General features: G+C 40.3%; 1 protein-coding gene across 1 annotated transcript; it reads left to right on the top strand.

Moving 5' to 3' along the window:
* Positions 1 to 25,347, top strand: LOC128572722 (zinc finger protein 493-like). Its single transcript, XM_053572786.1, has 4 exons — positions 1 to 144; positions 12,266 to 12,392; positions 12,874 to 12,969; positions 21,473 to 25,347. The coding sequence occupies exons 1-4, from the start codon at positions 142 to 144 to the stop codon at positions 23,938 to 23,940; spliced, it is 2,694 nt and encodes an 897-aa protein (XP_053428761.1). The 5' UTR covers positions 1 to 141; the 3' UTR covers positions 23,941 to 25,347.
* Positions 25,348 to 25,486: the final 139 nt, after the last annotated feature.

Raw genomic sequence — 25,486 nt, forward strand, 5'->3', positions numbered from 1 at the left:
GCCACTGATCTGGGGTACCCTCTTCAGCTTTTGGTTGTCCTGGAGAATCCAGATGTCTCTAGAGCCGCCTCTGTCACCCTGTGACCTGCAGGTGCCGGAAGATTTGTAGGGACGACACCGGGACATCCCAGAAGCTGGGAAATGGTGAGTACAGGAGACTGGGTGTCCTGAGGGGGGAGGGGCGTGGTTGGTGCCAGAAGTGACTGTGGCGGAACCGGCAATTTCTCTTCAGTTTTACAGTCTTCAGGGTGAAGTTTGCCTCTGGTACCTTTGGCCCTCAGACCCCGTGAGCAAAAGGTGGAGGGGCAGGCAGCGGGGACTCTGTTTCTCCAGCCCCTTACCGGATTGGTTAATTAGACCACACCCCAGAGCTCTCTTGGAGCAGCTGTGTGCCTGGAGCGCCGGGTGTTCCTTCCACTTGGCCTCAGGAAGAATCCCAACCGCGTGTGTGGGGCTTGTTCCCAGGAGGGGCTGTAGTACCTTGGGCCCTAATCCCTCCATTCTGTTAAAAATAAATTTAGGGCCGGGCACGGTGGGTCAAGCTGTTGCCAAACCAAAAGTGGCTCGGTTGCCTGTAATCCTAGTTAAACACAGAGACAGGAAGTGGATTCTGAAAAGGCTTCATTATCTGAAAGGCTGGAAATTCTGGAGAGCAGTGAGAGAAATTTTTAAAAATGGTTTGTCTAGGGCGGCGCCTGTGGCTCAGTGAGTAGGGCGCCGGCCCCATATGCCGAGGGTGGCGGGTTCGGACCCAGCCCCGGCCAAACTGCAACAGAAAAATAGCCGGGTGTTGTGGCGGGCGCCTGTAGTCCCAGCTGCTCGGGAGGCTGAGGCAAGAGAATCGCGTAAACCCAAGAGTTAGAGGTTGCTGTGAGCCGTGTGACGCCACGGCACTCTACCGAGGGCGGTACAGTGAGACTCTGTCTCTACAAAAAAAAAAAAAAAAAAAAATGGTTTGTCTATGTAACACATTTTAAGAATTTGTATAGGGGATAATTTCCAAAGTATATTAAAAATCTACTTATGTGATTAACAGCATGTAGGCAAGTTAAAAATATGTACCAATCAAAAACTAATCAAAAAACATCATCAAAAAAAATCATTAAACATGCTATGAACTTGTTCTATAGTGCCTCATTACTTCGTCGGTTTTTTTTTTCAAGTTTTTTTTTTTTTTTTTAATCTTTATTCCCTATTTCTGGTTTAGCCTGACTTACTGTTCCTGTTTTCAAGTGCATTCTCAGTTCACAAATAGCTAAGAAAGGTTGTGGGGGTGTCTGTGCCTATCACATTCTCTACTTTTATTATTTAATTTTTTGCACTTTTTTGCCGGGGTCGGGTTTGAACCCGCCACCTCCGGTATATGGGGCCCTACTCCGTTGAGCCGCCCTCCCTTTTTTAAATTTATTTTCATGTCTATGAAATTGATTTCAAATGGAAATAGTTTCTCGGGACCCAGTGCGAGGAGGAGGAGATAACCTGAGGGGAAATGGTGGGAAATTAGAAAGAAAGACACACAAGAAATATGCTAGTGAAATATATAAAACACAGAGGAAGGTAGAGATAGGATAGGGTCAGAAGGTCTGTCTGCAGCCAGCACCGAACTGTGGAAGCAGCTTTTATAAAGTATCTTTAACAAGGTAAATATATTTTTTTTTTTTTTGTGGTGCTGTCCAGTTATCTTTGTGTTTTTTTTTTCTTTTTTTTTTATTAAATCATAACTGTATACATTGTAACAAGGTAAATATTAACATCTGGGGTGAGGATTAACGTTAAAGAGGAAAAGCTGTAGTAAGAAAAGTATGTAGGAGCCATGTGACTTCTGGTAGTTGCAAAGAATGTTAATCTAGGAGGAGAAGTGGCTGGGGTGGGGGTGGGGTGGCGTATTCTTCCGTAAAGGCTTCTCCTGGCTGTGATAGGCCCTGCCACGTCACAGCCCCAGGGCCCCTCACAGCCCCTTCCCCACAATAATTGTTATGGTTAGTTAAATTCACATGAGTATTGTGCTTTTAATTTTGTTTTTTGAAATTTGTGAAACAGTGGGTACATATGAATGGTATGCAATGTATTTTGTAACATAGTACAAAGCTTGCAACGTATAACATAAGATTAACTGTAGGCTAAAAGGCATCCACAGTCACAAAAAAAAGATCCATACATCACCCACCTTCCAACGGCCAAAGACTGAGACTCCGGAGGCAGCCCAAATATCCTCGGAAGAGCACCCCCAGGAGAAATAAGCTTGACCACTATGACATCATCAAGTTCCCCTTGACCACTGAGTCTGCCATGAAGAAGATAGAAGACAACACACTCATGTTCATTGTGGATCAAACAGGCTGTGAAGAAGCTTTATGACATTGATGTGGCCAAGCTCAACATCCTGATCAGGCCTGATGGAGAGAAGAAGGCATATGTTCAACTGGCTCCTGATTATGATGCTTTGGATATTGCCAGCAAAAGTGGGATCATCAAACCAAGTACAGCTGGCCAATTCTAAATATATAACTTTTCACCGTATTAAAAAAAAAAAAAAAAGATTAACTGTAAAGATTTAGATTCAGGTAATGTTGGGTTATTATGAGAATACTTTAGATAGGAAGTGTTGGATATTCTGAAAAATGTTATTTGTTGTATTTTTTCTACTCTGTCTTGTTTACACTTTAACTTATTTTTATTTTTAGAGACAGAGCCTCAAGATGTTGCCCTGGGTAGACTGCCATGGCATCATAGCTCACAGCAACCTCCAACTCTTGGGCTTAAGCAATTCTCTTACCTCAGTCTCTAAAGTAGCTGGGACTACAGGTGCCTGCCACAGTGCCAGTTTTGGTTGTTTTTTTTTTTTTTTTGGTTGTAGTTGTCATTGTTGTTTGGTAGGCCCAGGATTTGAACTTGCTGGCTCTGGTGTATGTGGCTGGTGCCTTAGCCTCTTGAGCAGGGGTCCTCAAACTTTTTAAGCAGGGGGCCCGTTCACTGTTGGAGGGATGGACTATAGTTTTAAAAAAACACTATGAACAAATTCCTATGCACACTGCACATATCGTATTTTGAAGTAAAAAAACAAAATGGGAACAAATACAATATTTAAAATGAAGAACAAGTAAAGTTACATCAACAAACTTACCAGTATTTCAATGGGAACTATGGGCCTGCTTTTGGCTAATGAGATGGTCAATGTTTGGTTTCATATTTGTCACTATTAGTCATAACAAGTGATGCAAGTGTGCATCCGTTAGTCTAGATCTGGTTGGAGATTTCAGATGTTTCATTCTGGAAAAAGTCTGTTCACGGACATTAAGTGCTACCAAAGATGATTGCCATTTTGAGTGCATGGTTCCTGAGATTACAATATGTCTCAGAGGGAAGAGATGCATAGAAATTAGGAAGGCTGCTTGACTTGAATACATCTTTCAGAGAGTCACAATTCTGCAGTTCAGCCAGTTCCATTTGGTAAATCGTATCCACATTTTCAATGTCAATAGAAAATGGGTTACGGAAAAGCTGTATGTCCTGTTCATGGAGATGAAGCTCTTTAAATTGGAACTCCTTTTGCAACTTTTCCAGTGAATTCACACATGTTTTATTTGGGAATGCAACCAGTGGATTTTCCACTAACAGATTTTGAGTTGTGGGGAGATGGCAGAAATTTTCCTCCTTCACTTGTTTAATGAGGAGGCCTAATTTTAATTGAAATGCTTTCATATGTGATTGCATAGTACGGATGAGCTTCCTCTTTCCTTGAAGTTGCACATTGAAACTGTTGAGTAGCTCTGTTACATCTGTCAGAAAGGCAAGGTGCCATTTCCATTCTGCATCATTGAGCTCTGGTACTTGTTTTTTGAAAGCAGAAAGGCTGTAATCTGTGGAAGTAGGTCATAGAAATGTTTCAAAATTCTCCCTTGACTCAGCCAATGGACTTCTGTGTGGTAAGGAACATCTTCACAGGCAACATTTAGCTCAGACAGAAGTTCCTGAAATTGTCTTGTGGTTTAGTGTATTACCTCTAATGAAGTTAATACAAGATACCACAGTTTTCATAACAGAGTCCCACTTCAGTGATTTACTACACAGCGCTTGTTCGTGGATGAGGAAATGTATGGCTATTGGATGAGAATGGTTATGTTTGTCCATCTCTTGGTTAATGTGAGCAATTACTCCTTTCTTAGACCCCACCATGCTAGGAGCACCATTGGTTGTCACACTGGCTAGTTTTGCCCAGTCCAGCTCCAAACTATTCATGGTTTGGCAAACCTTTTCATAAATATCCTCTTCTGTAATTGTACCTTTGATGCTTAGCAGTGCAGAAAGCTCTTCTGTGACTTTGAAATAGTCATTCGTAACACAAATAAAAATTAATAGTTGTGCAAAATCACGAACATCATTACTTTTATCAAGTGCCAAGAAAAATAGGAAAGGTTTTTTGTGGAGTTTTGCAAATGCTGATGCAAATTATCTTCCATTTCTTCAATCCTTCGTGTAATTGAGGGTCCTGAAAGACTCACTGTACTAAATAAATCGGCCTTCTTTGGACACATCTCTTTGGCAACAGAAAGAAGGCATTCTTTAACAAATTCTCCCTCCACGAATAGTCTGCCAGTGCATGCTATTATCTTGGCAACTTGAAAAGTTGCTCACAGTGATGAAGTATTTAGCTGTTTCTGCTTCACAAAAGTATTTTGCTGAGTTGTCAATGTATGTTTCAGTTTTAATATTTTATCTTTTCTTACTTCTCTGACCAAACTATCATATTTATCTTTATGTTGATTTTGATAATGTCGACCCAAATTGTATTCTTTGAACACAGATGCTATATTCTGGCATATCAAACACACAGCTCTTTCCTTGTACTGCATAAAGAAGTATTCATAAGTCCACTGTTCTTTGAATATCCTACACTCTGAGTCAATTTTTTTCTTTCTTGATATCATTGTTTCCTAGGGATTCCAAATTGCTATTAGTAAAATACATATATATATATGGTGCTCCAAAAACAGTATACCAGCAATAACTTTGCCCACATAGAGACATATAGACTGCACTGCCCATCAATGCAGTCTGATCAGTGCCCATCAATGCAGTCTGATCAGCGTCCATCAATGCAGCCTTGCCAGTCCACATTATTTCAACCTTACCAGTGCCCATATGGTGGAACTCTGCTTTTACCTCAGGCTCACACTGGTGTGGTGAGGGAACAGGCATGATTACAGAGCCAGTTCCTCCACCACCTTTCCAGTTCACACTACCCTGTGCGAGCTGCACTGCGATCTGTGAACTCACACAGGAATCTCATCACAAGAGTGAGAAGACCCATGTGATCGGATTCCACTGCAAAAAAAAGAAGGCATATATGCCTTTTTTCTTCCGAATCTAATGTGAGTTCAGCCATACAAGCATATGGCTGAACTCACACTGCTCAGAGGTTGCAACAGTGTGAACCGGGGCTTACACAGCACAGAATATACAACATCATACACAATTGAATAGCAATCAGAGTATAAATGCACTTACTGGCAATTAAATTGGGTTTCTTACTCCTCAGCTGTCTGCAGAGCTGGATTAATTTCCCATGGGACCCTAGGCAGATTAACAGTTTGGGGCCCCCGTGAGATAACACCGAGCATTGACCATTTGCATTAACATTGACCACTGACCATTTGTGATAACACTTGACTGCTGACAATTTGCATTAATACCAAGCACTTACAATGATCATAATCACTGAGCACTGACTATTTGCATTACCTCTGAGCTCTGACCATTGCTCTGTTCCCACTGAGCACTGACAATTTGCATTAGCACTGAGCCTTGACTATTTGCTTTATCACTGTGATGCAACCCCTCTAGAAACTACGCCCAACCAACTAACCAACTTAAAAAAAAAAACGGTTTTCCTAACTTCAAAAAAAAGGCTCTTCTAACCTCAAAAAAAGGTGCCCCATCTGCAAAAAAAAAAAGACCTCCTAACTTTAGGAAAAAAAGGCCCCCCTGTACTGCAAAAAAGGCCCTACTACCAGCAAAAAAAAAAAAAAAAAGATCCTAACTTGTTCTTACCTCTGTCCTTAGGCAGCAACAGGCTCCAATTACACCAGAGACTGAGATGAGGAGTCCAGAGACAGAGAGAAGGAGCAAAGTCGGAGAGTAGGAGGGGAATTGGAGAGTGTGGGGCACATTCCACACATGCACACTGCAGCCCAGACAGTGGGTTGCTAAGCAGGACGGCAGTAACACCTGGCAGGGAGAGACAGAGGGAAGGAATGGAGTTGGAGAGTTGGCACACATTCCACACAAGTGCACTGGGGCCTGGGACAAGTCCACTACTAAGCAGGACAGGAAGCTGTGGCAAAAACACGTGGAGGGCCAGATAAATGTTCTCAGAGGGCCGCATGTGGCCTGCTGGCCATAGTTTGAGAACCCCTGCTCTTGAGCTACAGGCGCTGAGCGTTTTATTTTATTTTTTTAATTAATCAATTTATTTTTGCAGTTTTGGGCTGGAGCCGGGTTTGAACCTGCCACTTCCTGTATATGGCCGGCGTCTCAGTTCTTGGAGACACAGGCGCCACCCCCAGCGTTTTTTGTTTGTTTGTTTGTTTTTGAGACAGAGTCACACCGTGTCACCCTTGGTAGAGTGCTGTGGCATCATAGCTCACAACAACCTCAAACTCTTGGGCTTATGCGATTCTTTTGCCTAAGCCTCCCGAAGGCCGGGACTACAGGCGACTGCCCCAACCCAGCTACTTTTTGTTGCAGTTGACATTGTTGTGTAGCTGGCCCAAGCTGGGTTCGAACCCACCACCCTCGATTTATGTGGCTGGTGCTGTAGCCACTATGTTACGGGTGCTCAGCCCATTTCACCTTATTTTTAATGAGTTGGTAACTGTTAGATAAATTGAAGCAGTATATATATTGACGCTACAGCACTCTACCAAGGGCGACAGAGTGAGACTCTTGTCTCTAAAAATAAAAAGTAAAAAAAAGGTCTTAAATAACTCAGCCTCTGGGCTTGACCTCTGCTTTTGTATAAAGATTTGGTTCTAAGATTTTTTAGTTTCTTTTACAGGCCAATGGCTCAACCAATACTTGAACAAACTCTGCGCTCTCTCATGGGTCCGTGATAGCTCCTGTCTTCTGATTATTTTCGTTCCATAAAACGTCTTTCATGCTGTCTCTGTGGTGGCTGTCAGTGTCTCATGAAATTATGTCCAGGAGTTTAAGGAAGTGGCCCTAGACCTGTGTGATGTAAGAGCAGATGGAAATTAGAAATACCAGACGAATACCCCAATTTGAATGTAAAGATTTAGCTCTATCCTTTTTCTTTTCTTTCTTTCTTTTTTTTTTTTTATTGTTGGGGATTCATTGAGGGTACAATAAGCCAGGTTACACTGATTGCATTTGTTAGGTAAAGTCCCTCTTGCAATCATGTTGAGCAGAAGGTGTGGCACACACCAAGGCCCTACCCCCCACCCTCCTACTCTCTCCCTTTTTCTTAAAGATTTTAATTTAGAAAATTTTGTATGTATTTTTTCTGCCTCTTTGAAATATAAGTATATAATTTTATCAGATAAATAATCTTCTTACCGCCTTTTCAAATTCAGGTCAAATTCAGGTTCCAGGATTCATTGCTTTGGAATATAAACAGTCCAGGAGATAGTGACCTTTTTGAGAGCTCCTGTTGTGGTGCAGGACTTCCCAGTAGTGTGCCCCTGGCTCCTTGTTTGAAACTATCTTCCATCATGTAGACAAGTGAAGATTTTTCTGTCCTTTGAATATAGTCCAGTACAAACACAAAAGGCCTTTCCAAGTATAAGGTGAAATTTAGGGTGAACTATATATAACCAATGGTGCTGTCAAGTCTTCCAAGTGAGGACTATAATACGGTGACTTCGTTGATCTTTACAATCTCGGAGATGAACATCACACTTTGTTTTAATTATGTAATGTGGCAGTTCTTTTTCTGTCTACCATTTTGAAGGCTATTGGAATTGCGAATAATTCTCTTTGTAATTATAAAGTATTTTTACATACCATCCAGAGTTACCACATATGATATAAACACAGAAGAGTCCCATGGAGTGTTACTCTAGGGGGCGCTTTTCATCTCAGCCTTCCTGTCACAGCTCACAATTGTACAGCAGAGTGCATGGTGTCCCAAATAATGAAGCCACAATGGTCCATCTGCCTATTTCCAATATCTATTCTTGAGCAGTTATAGTACACAGTGTTACAAAAAGTGCCCCTACAGTCACAATACATAGGGAAAATGCAAAATTACAGCTCTATGTTATATCTTTATTTACAAAATAGTTGTTAAAAAATGTCACAAGATAGGCTGGGCTCACACCTGTAATCTTAGCACTCTGGGAGGCAAAGGAGAATGGATTGCTTGAGCTCATGAGTTTGAGACCAGCTTGAACACAAAATGAGATTCTATCTCTAGTAAAAATAGAAAAACTGAGGCAAGAGGATCACTTGAGCCCCAATTGCAGGTTGCTGTGAGCCATGATGCCACCACACTCTATCCAGGGCAACGGCTTGAGTCTCTGTCTCAAAAATTCCACAAAATGTTTACACAGTGTTCTGTATGGCTTGGCCACCTCTTTGTTAAATTGATATTATTAGACTTGCAACTGATCCAGAGAGTATGAGGCTACAAACTCAAGCTGGATCACATATGTGCATGGAGTACACTTAAAGAATTTCCACTTCCCCATTTCTCCGTTTCCATACTTCCCATGTATGTACACAGAGTTCTAGCTGCATCCATATGTGACCAAGACTCAAATTTGCAGTTTGCAATTTTCAATTCAGGTTTTTATTCAGATACTACTTCCTTCAGTTGGCATTAGAAACTTTAAAGGGTCAGCATAGAATGCTATGTTTCAAGACTGGTGGGTGGTCTTCCCTGGAAAAAGAGGATTTATGTTATTACAAAAGTGCTGGGAAAAATAAATAAATAATTAAACGCTGTTGGCCAGCGAGGTGGCTCACACCTGTAATGCTCACACTGTGGGAGGCTGAAGGTGGTGGATTGCTTGAGGCCAGGAATTCCAGACCAACCTCAGCAAGATCCAGACCCTGTCTCTGGCCTCTGTAGTCCCAACTACTCAGGAGGCTTAGACAAGAAGATCATTTGAGTGCAGGAGTTGGAGGTTGCTATGGTGGCCAAGGCACTCTATGGAGGGTGACAAAGTGAGACTCATTCTCAAAAAATTAAATAAATAAAAGTGTTGAGCAGAAGGGAATCTATGGTGTGTTTACTTTCTCCAGCTGAGTGTTACTATAGTCTAGGAGAAGTAACACCAGCAATATGTGAAATTGTCAAAGAAGCCACTTCATACACACTTAAAACCAGCAAAATCTGAGGCAAACCCAACGTTTACAAATCATTTCTGAAACCAAACTCAACATACAAGAGTTGTTGGAAGAAAATGCAGTTTATTCAAGAGCAACATGGGGAGATGGCTGAAAACTGTTGGAAAGACCACCCCATGTTTCTCAGCTGAAAGAGTTTACCACTTTCTTTTACCAAAAGGTGGTAAAAGAAACAAAACCTTGGGAAACTGTGCAGGAGCTTTCTATGTGTAGGTCCCCCTGGCCTGTTACAAAGGTTACTTGCCATCTGTCAGTCTGCTGGACGAGGACAGAAGTGGAGGTTAAGTGCTCAGCATTTTCCTTCACCAGTAGTTCTGTAATCTTGGTTCTTTGGTCAATTGCTAAACACCCATTCCTGAAATTGTTAACAAGTGCATACATAGCCATTGTAAAAAAAACTATTTGCTTCTAGATAGAGTAATTGCTGCTCTTGCGGGATCACATACTTAGAGGGGCCCAGAATGTGGAATACCTTGTGTGGGTAATAAAGCCTGGGAGGTGATACTTACCTGAGTGGTTATCAGCCCAGGCTTCCAGGTAGGATTCCATGGCCAGTTGCAAGAAATGCCATCATCTGTGATTCCACCTTCCCAGATTCTATTAGTCTGGATTGTGTCATCCACATGGTTTTAATTATTACCCCCATGTGATGCTAAGGTTAGGCCAGTGTCAAGCATGAAGTTTTAAAATGTGTTGAGCCTTTTCTCCCAAAGGAGGTCACAGGGCATGCCCTGCTTGTGCTTCACGGGGACAGGACAGCACCACCAACATTCCATTGCCATAGCCGAAATTGCTAGCAGGGAGGGCACCTGAGGGCAAGAAATAGGAAAGTCACACTTTGGTCTTTATGTGGAAGCTCCTTGTTCCCGATTGTCTCCTGTAATAAAGAACAGGAAAGGGTAGAGATGTGTATATATTTCTTTTGCTTCAAGGTTTCTCAGCCTGTGGATGTGGTGGGAGCAGGTGAAGGGGTTGTGCTGATGCCTTTAAAGCCGTATTATCAAGATGCAGGTGGAATATACATCCGGGTAATCTCACCTGAGAAGGAAATCAAGTCCAGGCAGGGAAAGAGGAAGAACCGGTTGCTTCTCAGCTAAATGTGTCCTAACACAGGGCTGTGACTGCCTTTTCTCCTGCAATGTCTCGTGTTTCAAAGTTAGAAATCTTCTCTACTTGTGATGTTCCTGCCTAATGAGCTTGTTTCAAACACTCGTTTGCCCAGTGAAGAGGCTCTGAGAAATCCTCCTCCTTCCCTCCCTATACAGCAGTGTCTGCTCTCCATTCTCTCCATCCAGATTCCCATGTGCCCTGGAGAATTTTCATCACAAATTTATGTTTATAAAAAATTATGTCCTGTAATTCTGCAAATGTTCCCTTGTGCCTATTTTAAATGGAAATAAGTGTATCCCCACATTACCCGGTGTGGATGATGTTGGGTCAGTCCAGAAGCCCCCTCGGTGCTGTGTAAAATAAGGTGACACACATGCAGATTACAGAAGATGGCATGAACGGCCTAAAGTGACTCAAGGTTCTCAAAATCAGAATTATTAGAAAAGCCTTGCTTTCACGGATGCTAAAGAAGAGTTTTTAAAGATAGCATTAGAGATTAGAAGGTAGGACAGATATCTGTACCTTCAGCGGGTTTTTTTTTTTTTTTTGAGACAGAGTCTCAAGGTGTCACCCTGGGTAGAGTGCCTTGGTGTCACAGCTCAGAGCAACCTCTAACTCTTGGGCTTAAGCGATTCTCTTGCCTCAGCCTCCCAAGTAGCTGGGACTGCAGGCGCCTGCCACAATTTTTTGGTTGTAGTTGTCATTGTTGTGTAGCAGGCTCAGGCTGGATTTGAACCCACCAGTTCTGGTGTGTGTGGCTGGTGCTCTTGCCACTGAGCTACAGGTCACAAGCCTGTACTTTTAACTTTGAAAAAATAATTTTTTTTTTTGAAAAAAAAGTTTTTTTAAGTGGTTTTTATCAGAATATGATTAAGTACTTAGGGGAAGAGCATCAACTCATATGCACCTTGTGAAATTTTCTTTTTATACATTGTTTGGAAAATAAATGCTCTAATGGTTGTTTACTGGGCGAACACTCCACTGGTATAAATCCAGTCTCACGTGTGATTAAAATAATATCATGGGACAGAAATTTTGGCATCCCTGTTGAGCTTGTTGGAAATTCAAAAATAAAGCCTCACCTAATATCTTCTGTATAAAAACCTGCATTTGAGGCTTGGCGCCCATAGCACAGTGGTTACTCACCAGCCACATGCACTAAGGCTGGCTGGTTGGTGCCCGGCTCAGGCCAGCTAAACAACAGTGACAACTGCAAGAAGAAAATAGCCAGGCATTGTGGTGGGTGCCTGGAGTCCCAGCTACTTGGGAAGCTTAGGCAAGAGAATTGCTGAAGCCCAAGAGGTGGAAGTTACTGTGAGCTATGACGCCATTGCACTCTACTGAGAATGACATAGTGAGACTATGTCTCAAAAAAAACACAAAAAACTGCATTTGACAAGATCTCCAGTTCATGCTTTCACACGTTAAAATCTTCCATTTACCTCACCATGATATTTTCACGTAAGAAATACGCACAGCTTATAGTGTGTGATGTAAGTAGGCGCAAGAATCCACATGCCTGTATCGGTGGCCTTATTTTTGCATTGTAAAGCCAAAAAGCAGTGTCTACACTGGGGTTGTAGATGTTATCCCATCATCTTTCCTCATTGTTAGAGAGCACATGAGTGACTATCTCTCTGCTACACTTATCATATAATACCATTCAGTCATGTAAGTCAAAAGAAGTTCTCACCCACTCATTTAGGTAAAAATGAAATTAAGTCTTCCTATGGCATCATGATATTGGTTTTTTTAAATTTCTAGTTTTTTTTTTTTTTTTTTTCAGGAACTCTTGACATTCAGAGATGTGTCTATAGAATTCTCTATGGATGAGTGGGACTGCTTGGACCCTGCTCAGCAGAATTTGTATTGGGATGTCATGTTGGAGACCTACAGACACCTGGTCTTCCTTGGTGAGGATAACTTACATACACATTTCTTAACTGCACACTAAACATTTCATATTATTTCTCTGTAGGTGGGTTTTGTGGAGATATTTCTTTGACTGCATTAGTTTGAGATTGTTGTTTCTAAGAAAAACATAAATTCTTGGTATAGAAAAGAAAATATTTCAGATGTTATCTTGGCATTAATCTTAGTCTTTCTTGAGCTGATAAATATCCTTCCCTACACTGATGGTAATTTCAAAAATGTAGAGGCTTATAATTGTTGCCCATACCTTTAAGTCTAGTTTCTAGCCCCAAATTTTATTTCCATTATACTGGGTAGTGAAGCTCTTAAAATGTTGTAAAGTTTCTGTCAGAAACCTCTATTTTTAGATTATTCTTTTAGGATCTCTAAAATGTTGTGTTCTCTACTCTATGAAGGTTCTAGATTATTAACTGGTGAAGCCCAGTAAGTGTCATGTTATCTTTTTTTTTCCTAATGAAACAGGGCTTGCTGTCTCCAAGCCAGAGCTCATCACCTGTCTGGAGCAAAGGAAAGAACCCTGGATGGTGAAGACTCACCAGACAGTGGTCAAGCACCCAGGTAGGTTGGAGTGAATGAAGCAGATAACACTGGTCAGAGGTCCAAAGTTGAAGGAGGAAACCACACAATACAATGTAATTAGCGAAGCTCAGCTTAATTGAAAATGAGTTCTGGGAAGCCTTGGTTTCTTTCTCTTGTTACATAAAGGCAATTCTGTTCTTTTTTTTCAGTTCTTATGTTTATTTGCTCATTGAGACAAAGGCTCACTGTGTTGCCATCAGACCAGTGTGCCATAGCATCAGCTTAGCACAGAGCAATCTTAACCATCTTGGTTCAAGTTATTTTTCAGTCTCAGCTTCTGAAGTACCTTGGATTACAGGTTTCTCCACAAGGCCTGGCTAATATTTTTCCTGTTTTTTATAGAATCAGAGTCTTGCTCTTGCTCAGGCTTGTCTCAAACTCATAAACTCAAGCAATCCTCTTACCTTGGCTCTCAGGTGCTGGGTCTACATGTGTGAGCCACCATGCCTGGCCCTAGACTTCTTTTAAGTAAAATTAAAATTAAAATTAAATTAAATTAATTTATTAATTTATTAAATTAATTAAATTAAATTTTAATTTAATCCAAATTTATGTTTGGAACAGAGTCTCACTTTGTCACCCTGGGTAGAGTTCTGTGGTATCATAGCTCACAGCAACCTCAAACTTTTGCGCTCAAGGAATCCTCTCGCTTCAACCTCCCAAGTAGCTGGGACTACAGGTTCCTGCTACAATGACCAGCTAGTTTTTCTTTATAAGAGATGTAGTCTTGCCATTGCTTGGACTGGACTCCTACTGGTTAAGCTCAAGCAATCCACCTACCTTGCCTTTCCAGAGTGCTAGGATTATAGCTGCTTGAACTTTTCTTTTTAATTTTTAGAAGAAGTTTAGTTTTTGGTGATGTTCTTTCTAGTTTATAGTGAAAAGAAAGAACTTTCCATTGCTTATCCAGTACTGCAAAATCTGCCTGCTGTTTGGTTGATTTTCAGAACATAAAAATACTTGTATATTTTTGAGGATCTCTGAAACATTTTTAAAAATTTTTCTTTAGGCTCGGTGCCTATAGCTGAAGCGGGTAAAGAGCCAGCAACATACACAAGAGCTGGCATGTTTAAATACACAGCTCTGGTGTATGTGGTTGACCCCCTAGCCACCGGACTAGAGGCAGTGAGCCCAATTTCTCAACTTTTTTTATTTTGAAACAGAGCCTCAAGTGGTCACCCTGGGTAGAGTGCCCTGGCATCATAGCTGACAGCAACCTCCAACTCCTGGGCTTAAGCAATTCTCTTGTCTCAGCCTCCCAAGTAGCTAGGACTAAAGGCCCCTGCCACAATGCCCAGCTATTTTTTGTTTGTAGTTGTCATTGTTGTTTGGCAGGCCCTGGCTGGATTCGAACCTGCCACCTCTGGTATTTGTGGCTGGTGCCTTAGCCAATTGATCTACAGGTGCTGAGCCCCAATTTCTCAACTTTAATATAGTTAAAGGTATCTACTCTGTACATTTCTTATGTGTACTATGTCATTGGGAGTTACAGAATTCCCAAGCATGTATTAAATTCTCTCTTGTTACAAAATCACTCTTGGAAACTTTTCTGAGACAGTTTCTCACTCTATCACCCTGGGGTTAAATTCAGAGGCATTGTTTATCACAGCAACGCCAAACTCTTGGTACAAGTGATCCTCTCTTTTCAGCCTCCCTAGTAGGTAGGACTAGAGGCATCAACCAGTGCCTGGGTAGTTTTTCTGTTTTTAGTAGGACTAGAGGCATCAACCAGTGCCTGGGTAGTTTTTCTGTTTTTAGTAGAGAAGGGGTCTTGATCTTTCTCAGGCTGGTCTCGAACGCCTGAGCTCAGGTGATCCACCTGCCTTGGCCTCCTGAGGTGATTAAGATTAACAGATATGGGCCATCATACCTGTCATAAAATACCCTTATTTTATAGCTATCTTTTGCTTAGGTTATGCTTATCAGCACTGTATTATGCACACACAAAACACGGAAACACAGGAGATCTTTATAAGTTGACCACTCAAGGGATTGTAAAAATCTTGTCGACACACATAGGTGGTTAGCATAAGGAACCTGGCCTAGTGTACTGATACGTACTTGTGGTGCATGCCCAGTCTGTGTACATTAGGTGAACTTGGGGAGGTGGTCATTATATATACTATATACAGACAATATATGGTGTCTGTATATATGTACGTATACACACAAATAGGTATATAAACATATATACACACACAAAAAAAAGTGCCAAGGTCTTCAGGCCTGTCTCCTTTGTCATGAGTAAGTATCTCCCTTCACATCTCTGGATAGGTGGGACCAGCCCCAGATTATGGCTGGGAGAAGTTGGAGATGCCCACATAATCACTTCAGAATTCTCAGTGGGGCTTGTTGCCCGTAGCCTAATGGTTATGGTGTTGGCTATGCACACCAAGGCTGGCGGGTTTGAACCCACCCCAGGCCAGCTAAACAACAACTGCAACAAAAAAATATCCAGGCATTGTGGGAGGTGCCTGTTGTCCCAGCTACTTGGTAAGCTGAGGCAAGAGAATCATTGAATTCCAAGCGTTGAAGGTTGCTGTAAGCTGTGACGCTGTAGTACTCTACCTAGCACAGCATATTGAGACTCCATCCCCCCCCAAAAAAAAAATTGTCAGTGGGAGAATTTTATTTTATTGTTCATTCTGAGTATGATGTATTATGATATTTCATTGTGATTTTACTTTTCATTTCTTCAGTAGTTACTAATTTTGAGTACCCTTTCTAATACTTGTTGGCTATTTATATATCTTCTTTGAGAAATGTCAGTTCAATCCTTTGTCACTTTTCTGTTTTTATTCATTTATTTTTTTTATGAGATAGAGTGTCACTTTCTCACCCTTGCTATAAAGTCCTGTGTCATTACAGCTCACAGCAACCTCCATCTCTTGGGCTTATTCGATTCTCTTCCCTCAGTCTCCGGAGTACCTGGGATTACAGGCACCTGTCACAATGCCCGGCTACTTTTTTTTTGTTGTTGTTGTTGTTGTTATTGCAATTTACCTGGGGCTGGGTTTGAACCCGCCAGCCTCGGTATATGGGGCTAGCTCCCTACTCACTGAGACACTGGCGCCACCCTTTCATTTTTTTTTTTTTATTCACACAGAGTCTCAGTGTTGCTCTCGGTAGAATGCCATGTCATCGTAGTTCACAGCAACCTCAAACTCCTGGGATAAAGCGAGTTCCGCCTCCCAAATACCTGGAAGTACAGGTGCCCGCCACAATGTCCAGCTATTTTTTAGTGAGGACTGTCTCACTTTTGCTCAGGCTCTTCACAAACTCTCCTGGCCTCAAGCAATCCGCTAGCCTCATCCTTCAAGAGTGCTAGGATTACAGCCCTGAGACAATGTGCCCAGCTTTATTTTGCTACTTTTGACTAGAGAGTTCTGTCATGTTTGTTAGGTATAAGTAATACACAATGTTCAAGTCGTCTGTTATCTTATTACTCTTTTTTCTAATCTTTCAATTGATTATTAAAAATGGTATCTTATGTAAGGGAATATGACACATCTCCTGGGTGAGAGACAAAAGTATAAGTGGGACATTACCTAACAAATGGAAACATTGTAACCTAATTTTTTTTTTTTTTTTGAGACAGAGTCTCAAGCTGTTGCCCTGGTAGAGTGCTGTAGTGTCTTAGCTCACAGCAACCTCCAATTCTTCAGCTCAAGTGATTCTTTTGCCACAGTTATTCTGTTTTTTTTTTTTTTAATTTTCTTCTATTTTTTTTTTTTTTTTTTTTTTTGAGACAGAGCCTCGAGCTGTCACCCTGGGTAGAGTGCCATGGCATCACAGCTCACAGCAACCTCCAACTCCTGGGCTCAAGAATTCTCCTGTCTGACTCCCCAGTACCTGGAACTACTGGTGCCTGCCACAATGCCCGACGATTTTTTGGTTGCAGCCGCCATTGTTGTTTGGTGGTTCTGGGCTAGATTCAAACCCCCCAACTCAGGTGTATGTGGCTGGCGCCTTAGCCACTTGAGCTATAGGCACCGAGCCCAGTTATTCTATTTTTAGTAGAGATAGGGGTCTCACTCTGCTCCGGCTGGTCTGGAACACATGAGTTCAAGGTATCCACCCTCCCAGAGTAGTATGATTCTAGGTGTGAGCCACTGTGCCTGGCGTGTGACCTAATTGTTTGTACCCTCATATTAATCTGAAATTTTAGAAAAGAGAGAAGAAAAACCTAGGGTCTAAAATTAAAATGACCATGTGGCTGTTTCTTCCTTTGCTTTTGCCAGGATTTATTTCTTATGTTTGGAATCATTGATGTTATACATACTTGTTTATATTGTACAAGATATGTAATATACCTAAATGAGGTTTGTGAGTATATGTAATAAATAGTGAAAATTCTTTGTAAAGAGGCCTGTTCTATTAGTAGTACATTTTTCTCTTGTCTATTTAGGTCACAAGTATATATTGTCTGATATAATAATAGCTACTTCACCCACTTTGAGTTACTATTTGCTTGGCATACAGATTTTTTGTGTTTTTACTTTTAGCCTATTTGAGTCCATAAAACTACAAGGAGTTTTCTCTAGACCTAATATTGTAGAAACTCATTTATTGTAAGTCTATTCAGCCATATCATCTTTTTAGATTATTGAGTTAATTACATTAAATATAAATGAGTTAAAGTTACTTTTACTTTATTTGTTCAAGATATTTTCTCCTCATTTCTTCTCTTGCTACCTTCATTTCTATTTTATTGATTTTTGTAATTAGTCTGATTGCTTTCTTAGTTTACTTCACATGAATTTATAGATATTTTCTTTCTGAACACCTTGAGGAATGGAAATTATAAAAAGTTCTTAAAGATATAACAATATTATTAATATTCAGACTCATATGAAGCTAACTTCAGTTGAATGCAAAAATTATAACTCATTATATTCCTGATTTTGTTATTCTATGGTTTTTGTTTTGTTTTGTTTTTTGTCAGAGTCTCAGTCTGTGTCCCTGAGTAGAGTGCTGTGGCATTGTCATAGCTCACAACAACCTCAAACTCTGTAATTAAAGGGATCATCTTGCTTCAAGTCTCTCCAATAGCTAGAAGTACAGGGGCCTGCCACAATGCCTGGCTAGTTTTTTTGTTTTGTGTTGTTTTGTTTTCTTTTTTGAGACAAAATCTCACTTTTCTCATCCTCTATTAGAGTGTCTGGCGTAGCAACCTACAACTCTTGGGTTAAAGCAGTTCTCTTGCCTCAGACTCCCTAGTAGCTGGGACTACAGGTGCTAGCCACAGTGGCTGGCTATTTTAGAGATGAGGTCTCTCTATGGCTCAGACAGGTGTGGAACCTGGGAGCTCAGAAAATCAGCAGCCTTGACATCCCATGTGCTAGGATTATAGGAGTGAGCCACTCACCCAGCCTTTTTTTCAACTTAGTGATGTCGCCAATTTCATCTTGTTTCATTGAACACCTATACCATTAACAGAAGTTTCATGTTAAGATTCTGTTTTTGTCTTTGAATTTTAAAGCATGATTAAAAGACCTTTCTGGGCTCATTGCATAGCTCAGCAGCTAGGGCATCAGCCACATACACTGGAACTGGCAGGTTTGAATCCAGCCCTGACCTCCCAAACAACAATGAAAAATACAACCAAAACATAGCCTGGTTTTGTGGCACGTGCCTGTAGTCCCAGCTACTTGGGAAACTGAAGCAGGGGAATCGCTTAAGCCCCAGAGTTTGAGGTTGCTGTGAGCTGTTATGCCATGGCACTCTACCCAGGGCAACAGCTTAAGATTCTGTCTCAAAAACAAAAAATAGGGTGGCACCTGTGGCTCAGTGGGTATGGCCCTGGCACCATATACCAAGGGTAGTGGGTTCAAACAAGGCCCTGGCCAAAGTGCAATGAAAAAATAGTTGGGGACGGAACCTGTGGCTCAAAGGTGTAGGGCTCTGGTCCCAAATGCTGGAGGTGGTGGGTTCAAGCCCAGCCCTGGCCAAAAACCACAAAAAAAAAAAGAAAAAGAAAAAAGGGTTGGGTGTTGTGTCCGGGCCTATAGTCCCAGCTTTTTGGGAGGCTGAGGCAAAGAGAATCACCTAACCCCAGTAGTTGGAGATTGCTGTGAACTGTGTGACACCATGGCACTGTACTGAGGGCAATAATGTGAGACTCTGTCTCTACAAAATAAATAAATAAATAAATAAATAAAAATAAAAGTGCTTTCAGCCTTGTCATTATATAATACAATATTTTACTTAAATGTATTTAGTTTTTGTTTTAGATTTACTTATTTTTACCTATTTTAGCTTTGTTATAAAGCATAATATCATTTCCAATGAAAGGGACTTCCTTTGACAATTCTTCCTTGCCAGTTTTCAGCATTCATTTATCTTGATAAATGTTTATTTTTTTCTTTATCTTGAAGGGATGTTTTGGTGGATACAGTGTATGTGTTCTGAAATTTTTGTTCTTTCAGCACTTTGACTTTATCATCCAACTCTTTTGATAGAGAATGTGTGTGTTGAAACATCCACTAGTGATCTCAGAACAGCATGCTTTGAGATGACACATCTGTTTACTCTCATGGCTTTCAAGATGCTCTTATGTGGCTTTCAAATCTTTGATCTTCACATGTCTTTTTATGGGTTCTTTGTGTTTCTCCAACTGAAGTGTGGTGAGCTCGATGTTCTGTATTGTTTTTCTTACCTTTGAAAATTTCTCAATCTTCCCCCCCACCCCCCATGTTCGTTGACTTAGGAATTTCTCTTTTTTTAAAGCTTCTCTTTTTTTGTTGATGTCTCCATTTTTATTACTTTACTTAGTTGTTTGTATCATTTCCATTTCACCCAACTACCATCATAAAGATAAAACTCAAGTAATTTAGACATCTTTTTTTTTTTTTTCAGTTTTTGGCCATGGCTGGGTTTTAACCCGCCACTTCCAGCACATAGGGCCAGCACCATACTCCTTTGAGCCCCAGGTGCCACCCAGACATCTTTATTTTTTATGGTTGATTCTACAGTATTTATTTTCTTTCTTCAGGTTATGTCTCCCTATTATTTTTTGCATGTTCTAATCTTTCATTGACTTTTGAAGATCACAAAAGGCACCTTTCTTTTTTTTTTTTTTTTGAGACAGAGTCTCACTTTATTACCCTGGACAGAGTGATGTGGTGTCAGAGCTCACCGCAACCTCAAACACTAGGCCTTAAGGGATTCTCTTGTGTCAGCCTCCCCGGTAGGTGGGACTACGGGCACCCAGCACAATGCCTGGCTATTTTTTTGTTATAGTTGTCATTGTTGTTAAGCTGGATCAGGCTGGGTTCTAACCCGCCAGCCTCGGTGTGTGTAGCTGACACCATAACCACTGTGCTATGGGCACCGAGCCGAGCCACATAAGGCACCCTTCATAAAATTCATGATGTGGCTTTACCTTACAAGACTCTGAACCAAATTATACTAAAGACTTGAGGCAGTTCAGTATACATTCTGAAATTGTTTTGCCTGTGGAGTTGTGTGGCTATTTTCTAGCTGAAGCATTTTCCCCCCATTTCCTCCTAAGAGCTTGTAATCACTTGCTAGACATGAATCTGTCTGTTGTCTTGGAGTCTCTCTGGTGCTGTAACAATATTTCACCTTTGGTTTCAGCTCCCCCCGTCAGTTTTATAAAAACTGCACCATTCTCTGGCAGCGCCTGTGGCTCAAAGGCATAGGGTGCCAGCCCCATATGCTGGAGGTGGCGGGTTCAAACCCAGCCCATGGCAAAAACTGCACCATTCCCTTCAGCACTCTCCCTCTTGGGAGACATAATCTATCTTTAGAAAAATCCTGAAAAGCCAGTAGAGTTAATGCAGGTCTCTATTTTTCTTTTGAGGAAAAAGTTTACTTTCATATGGACAATGCTGTTTTTAGATGGGGGAATGTCTGTGGTCTATAAGTAGAACAAACTTTTTTTCCCATATTTTGCACCTTTTGTCATTATCATTTTTTTCTTATTTGATTTTATATAGTTATATATTTTTGAGACAGAATGTCTTTCACCACAAATAGAGTGCTGTGGTATTATAGTTAACAACAACTTCAACCTCCTGGGCTCAAGAGATACTCTTGCCTGAGCTTCCTGAGTTGCTTGGACTACACGTGTCTGCCACTCACCTCACTAATTTTTTCTATTTGTGGTATAAACAGGGTTTCACTCTGGTTCATGCAGCTCTCAAATGCCTGTGTTGAAGCAATCCACCCACTCACTCTTCCAGAGTGCTACATTAACCACTGTACCTGGTCTTTATATGACACTTTACATTGTGCTCACCTGGTGAGCTGAAAATTCTCACTTCGTTTTTATAATCCCTAAAATGCAGTATGTATTACTTACTTATATGTATCTCAAAAATTATTAGGGCATTTGTGCTGTCCTATGCCATCTTGCTACTGTGCTGGGCATAATTTTCTAGACAAAATTTGTAATGTATATTTATTCAACTGTGATGAAACTCAATGGAATAATTTTGTATTTTTAAATTTCTTTCAGTTATATCTAATGATTCTACCCAGAGTAATTCGCAAGTGCTGGGCATGAATATTTTATTACCAGAGATAACCCTGAGAAGATATGAAAATGATAGCCCTGAGAATTTCAACTCAATAAAAGACTGGGATAGGGTATATGAATATAAACAGCAGAGAGTATGTTACAATGGACTAAACGGAAGTTTAACAGCTATGCATGGTGAAATCTACCAATGCAGTAAACATTTCAAAGTTGTCAGAAAATTATCAAATGTAAATACACATAAGATGATATATACCAGGGAAATAACATTGGAATGTAAAAAATATGGGAAAGCCTTACAACTATGCTCAAACATTGGTAAACATAAGATAACCCATTTTGTGGAAAAGCAGTACAAATGTAAAGAATGTTGTAGAGTCTTTAAATCTTGCTCAAGACTATCTAAGCACAGGGGACCTCATACTGCAGAGAAAATCTACCATTGTGAGAATGATGACAAGTGTCTTAGCCACAGCTCAAAATATTCTAACTATAGGACAATTTATAATGTAGAGAAACCCTACAAATGTAAAGAATGTGACAAATTCTTTAACCATTACTCATCCCTTTCTGTACATAAAAGAATTCATTCTGGGGAAAAACCCTACAAATGTGAAGAATGCGGCAAAGCGTTTAATCAGTACTCATCCCTTTCTAGACATAAAAGAATTCATTCTGGAGAGAAACCCTACAAATGTGAAGAATGTAGCAAAGCCTTTAAGGATTCCTCAACCCTTTCTGTACATAAAAGAATTCATTCTGCAGAGAAACCCTACAAATGTGAAGAATGTGGCAAAGACTTTAAGAATTCCTCAAACCTCTCTGTACACATGAGAATTCATTCTGGAGAGAAACCCTACAAATGTGAAGAATGTGGCAAAGACTTTAAAGATTCCTCAAACCTCTCTGTACACAAGAGAACTCATTCTGGAGAGAAACCCTACAAATGTGAAGAATGTGGCAAAGCCTTTAACCGGTCCTCAACCCTTTCTGTACATAAAAGAACTCATTCTGGAGAGAAACCCTACAAATGTGAAGAATGTGGAAAAGCCTTTAAGAATTCCTCAGCCCTTTCTGTACATAAAAGAATTCATTCTGGAGAGAAACCCTACAAATGTGAAAAATGTGGAAAAGCCTTTAAGAATTCCTCAGTCCTTTCTGTACATAAAAGAATTCATTCTAGAGAGAAACCCTACAAATGTGCAGAATGTGGAAAAGCCTTTAAGAATTCCTCAGCCCTTTCTGTACATAAAAGAATTCATTCTGGAGAGAAACCCTACAAATGTGAAGAATGTGGAAAACTCTTCAGTCAGTACTCATCCATTTCTGTACATAAAAGAATTCATTCTGGAGAGAAACCCTACAAATGTGAAGAATGTGGAAAAGCTTTTAGCCAGTACTCAAACTTTTCTGTACATAAAAGAATTCATTCTGGAGAGAAACCCTACAAATGTGAAGAATGTGGAAAATCCTTTAAGGATTTCTCACACCTTTCTGTACATAAGAGAATTCATTCTGGAGAGAAACCCTACAAATGTGAAGAATGTGGAAAAGCCTTTAACCGGTCCTCAACCCTTTCTTTACATAAAAGAATTCATTCTGGAGAGAAACCCTACAAATGTGAAGAATGTGGAAAAGCCTTTAAGAATTCCTCAGTCCTTTCTGTACATAAAAGAATTCATTCTGGAGAGAAACCCTACAAATGTGAAGAATGTGGAAAAGCCTTTAAGAATTCCTCAGTCCTTTCTGTACATAAAAGAATTCATTCTGGAGAGAAACCCTACAAATGTGAAGAATGTGGAAAAGCCTTTAAGAATTCCTCAGTCCTTTCTGTACATAAAAGAATTCATTCTGGAGAGAAACCCTACAAATGTGAAGAATGTGGAAAAGCCTTTAAGAATTCCTCAGCTCTTTCTGTACATAAAAGAATTCATTCTGGAGAGAAACCCTACAAATGTGAAGAATGTGGAAAACTCTTCAATCAGTACTCATCCATTTCTGCACATAAAAGAATTCATTCTGGAGAGAAACCCTACAAATGTGAAGAATGTGGAAAACTCTTCAATCAGTACTCATCCATTTCTGTACATAAAAGAGTTCATTCTGGAGAGAAACCCTACAAATGTGAAGAATGTGGAAAAGCCTTTAACCAGTACTCAAACCTTTCTGTACATAAAAGAATTCATTCTGGAGCGAAACCCTACAAATGTGAAGAATGTGGAAAAGCATTTAACCAGTACTCAAACTTTTCTGTACATAAAAGAATTCATTCTGGAGAGAAACCCTACAAATGTGAAGAATGTGGAAAATCCTTTAAGGATTTCTCACACCTTTCTGTACATAAGAGAATTCATTCTGGAGAGAAACCCTACAAATGTGAAGAATGTGGAAAAGCCTTTAACCGGTCTTCAACCCTTTCTGTACATAAAAGAATTCATTCTGGGTAGAAACCCTATGAATGGCATCGGTGTGGCAGAGCCTTTAACCAGTACTCACACCTTTCTGTACATAAAAAAAAAAAAATTTATTCTGGAGAGAAACGTTACAAATATGAATAGTGTGGGAAACCATTTAACTCAGGGTCAAACCAGCCTGTATGTTAAAAAATAATGAGATAACATGGAAACCCTAGAAATGTGAAGAATGTGTCAGTACCTTACTTAGTGATCATAACTTATGAAGCTTATAGGAATTTATTCAGGAGAGAAATCCTACAACTGTGAAGGGTGTGGTGATGCACTTTATCAGAGCTCAAACTTAACTACACGTAAGAAAATTCATATTGGAATGAAATCTTACAAATGAGAATAATATGGCAAACGTTTTAACTGATTCTTGGCCCTTACTAAACATAAGAGAAAACACGTCAGAGAAAAATCACAATATGAAGGTGTGTGGAAGCTTTATGTCAGAAATCACAGTTTTCTGTACACAGTAGAATTCATGTTGAACAGAAAGGCTATAAATGTGAAGAAGGTGACAAGGGTTTAACCTCTACTCAAACCATTCTCTATATGAAATTTATGACAGAGGAAACCCCTACAACTGTGAAGACAGTGTCGAAACCTATAACCAGGATTCACACATTTCAGTACAGAACAGAATTCACAGAGATACTCTACATATGTGAAGAATATGACAGTGTCTTTAAATATTTCTCATACTTTTCTAATCATAATTCATATGGAAGAAATTCTCTACAAATTTCAATGATGTCTTAAAGTTGTGTTTATCCTCTTTGATAGGGCTGGAGAGAGATAGGGGCAGATGATTCTAAGGCATCCCTTGTCCATAATAATAAGGAACAAAAATGCCAGAGTGGGCTGCCAAGGAAGAAAAGCATTTCTGGAAGGCTTTCAAAAACTGAACTGATGTTTGCTCTACAAAAATGACTGTCATTTGTAGAGAGACGCCAGTGTGGAGATACGGCCAAGGTCACAAAAGTGGGTCTTTGCAGCATGCATACAAGTAAGATGACAATAACTAGAAGGGACCCATTTTTATAAACACAGTAAAATATTCACCACTTTTATCACAGTTTAGAAATAGAAATTGCTTTACAGGGATAGAAATTGGAGGATTCTCCATCTCTCCATTTGAGAATTTTCCCGTTTCCAGTAAAAATAGTAAATATATTACCCCCGCCACCACTTAACATAGATTTGGAAAATTATCATGAAGGGGAAAAATCTCACTAACCCAGGGTGTTCCCCACTTGATAAGGTAGATGTCTCCCTTCTCTGGAGTGTACTGTGCTTTAATAAACTTTGACATTTTGCTCACTTGTACCTACTTGTGCTGCCCATTTGTTCCACTGTCTTGGTACCAGTAACTATGCTGTGTCACCTGGAACCAAAAACCAGGGATCACACACTTGACATCTGTTCCCCGTATGTGACATTTTAGTTCCAAAATCTGAGAGGAAAGTGTACATTTTCAGCAAGATAAGGTAATGGAACTTTAGACATTGTGAATTCACGCTGCCTGATGCAC

This window comes from Nycticebus coucang, chromosome 20 (genome assembly GCF_027406575.1).
Source record: "Nycticebus coucang isolate mNycCou1 chromosome 20, mNycCou1.pri, whole genome shotgun sequence".
Taxonomy (NCBI): domain Eukaryota; kingdom Metazoa; phylum Chordata; class Mammalia; order Primates; family Lorisidae; genus Nycticebus; species Nycticebus coucang.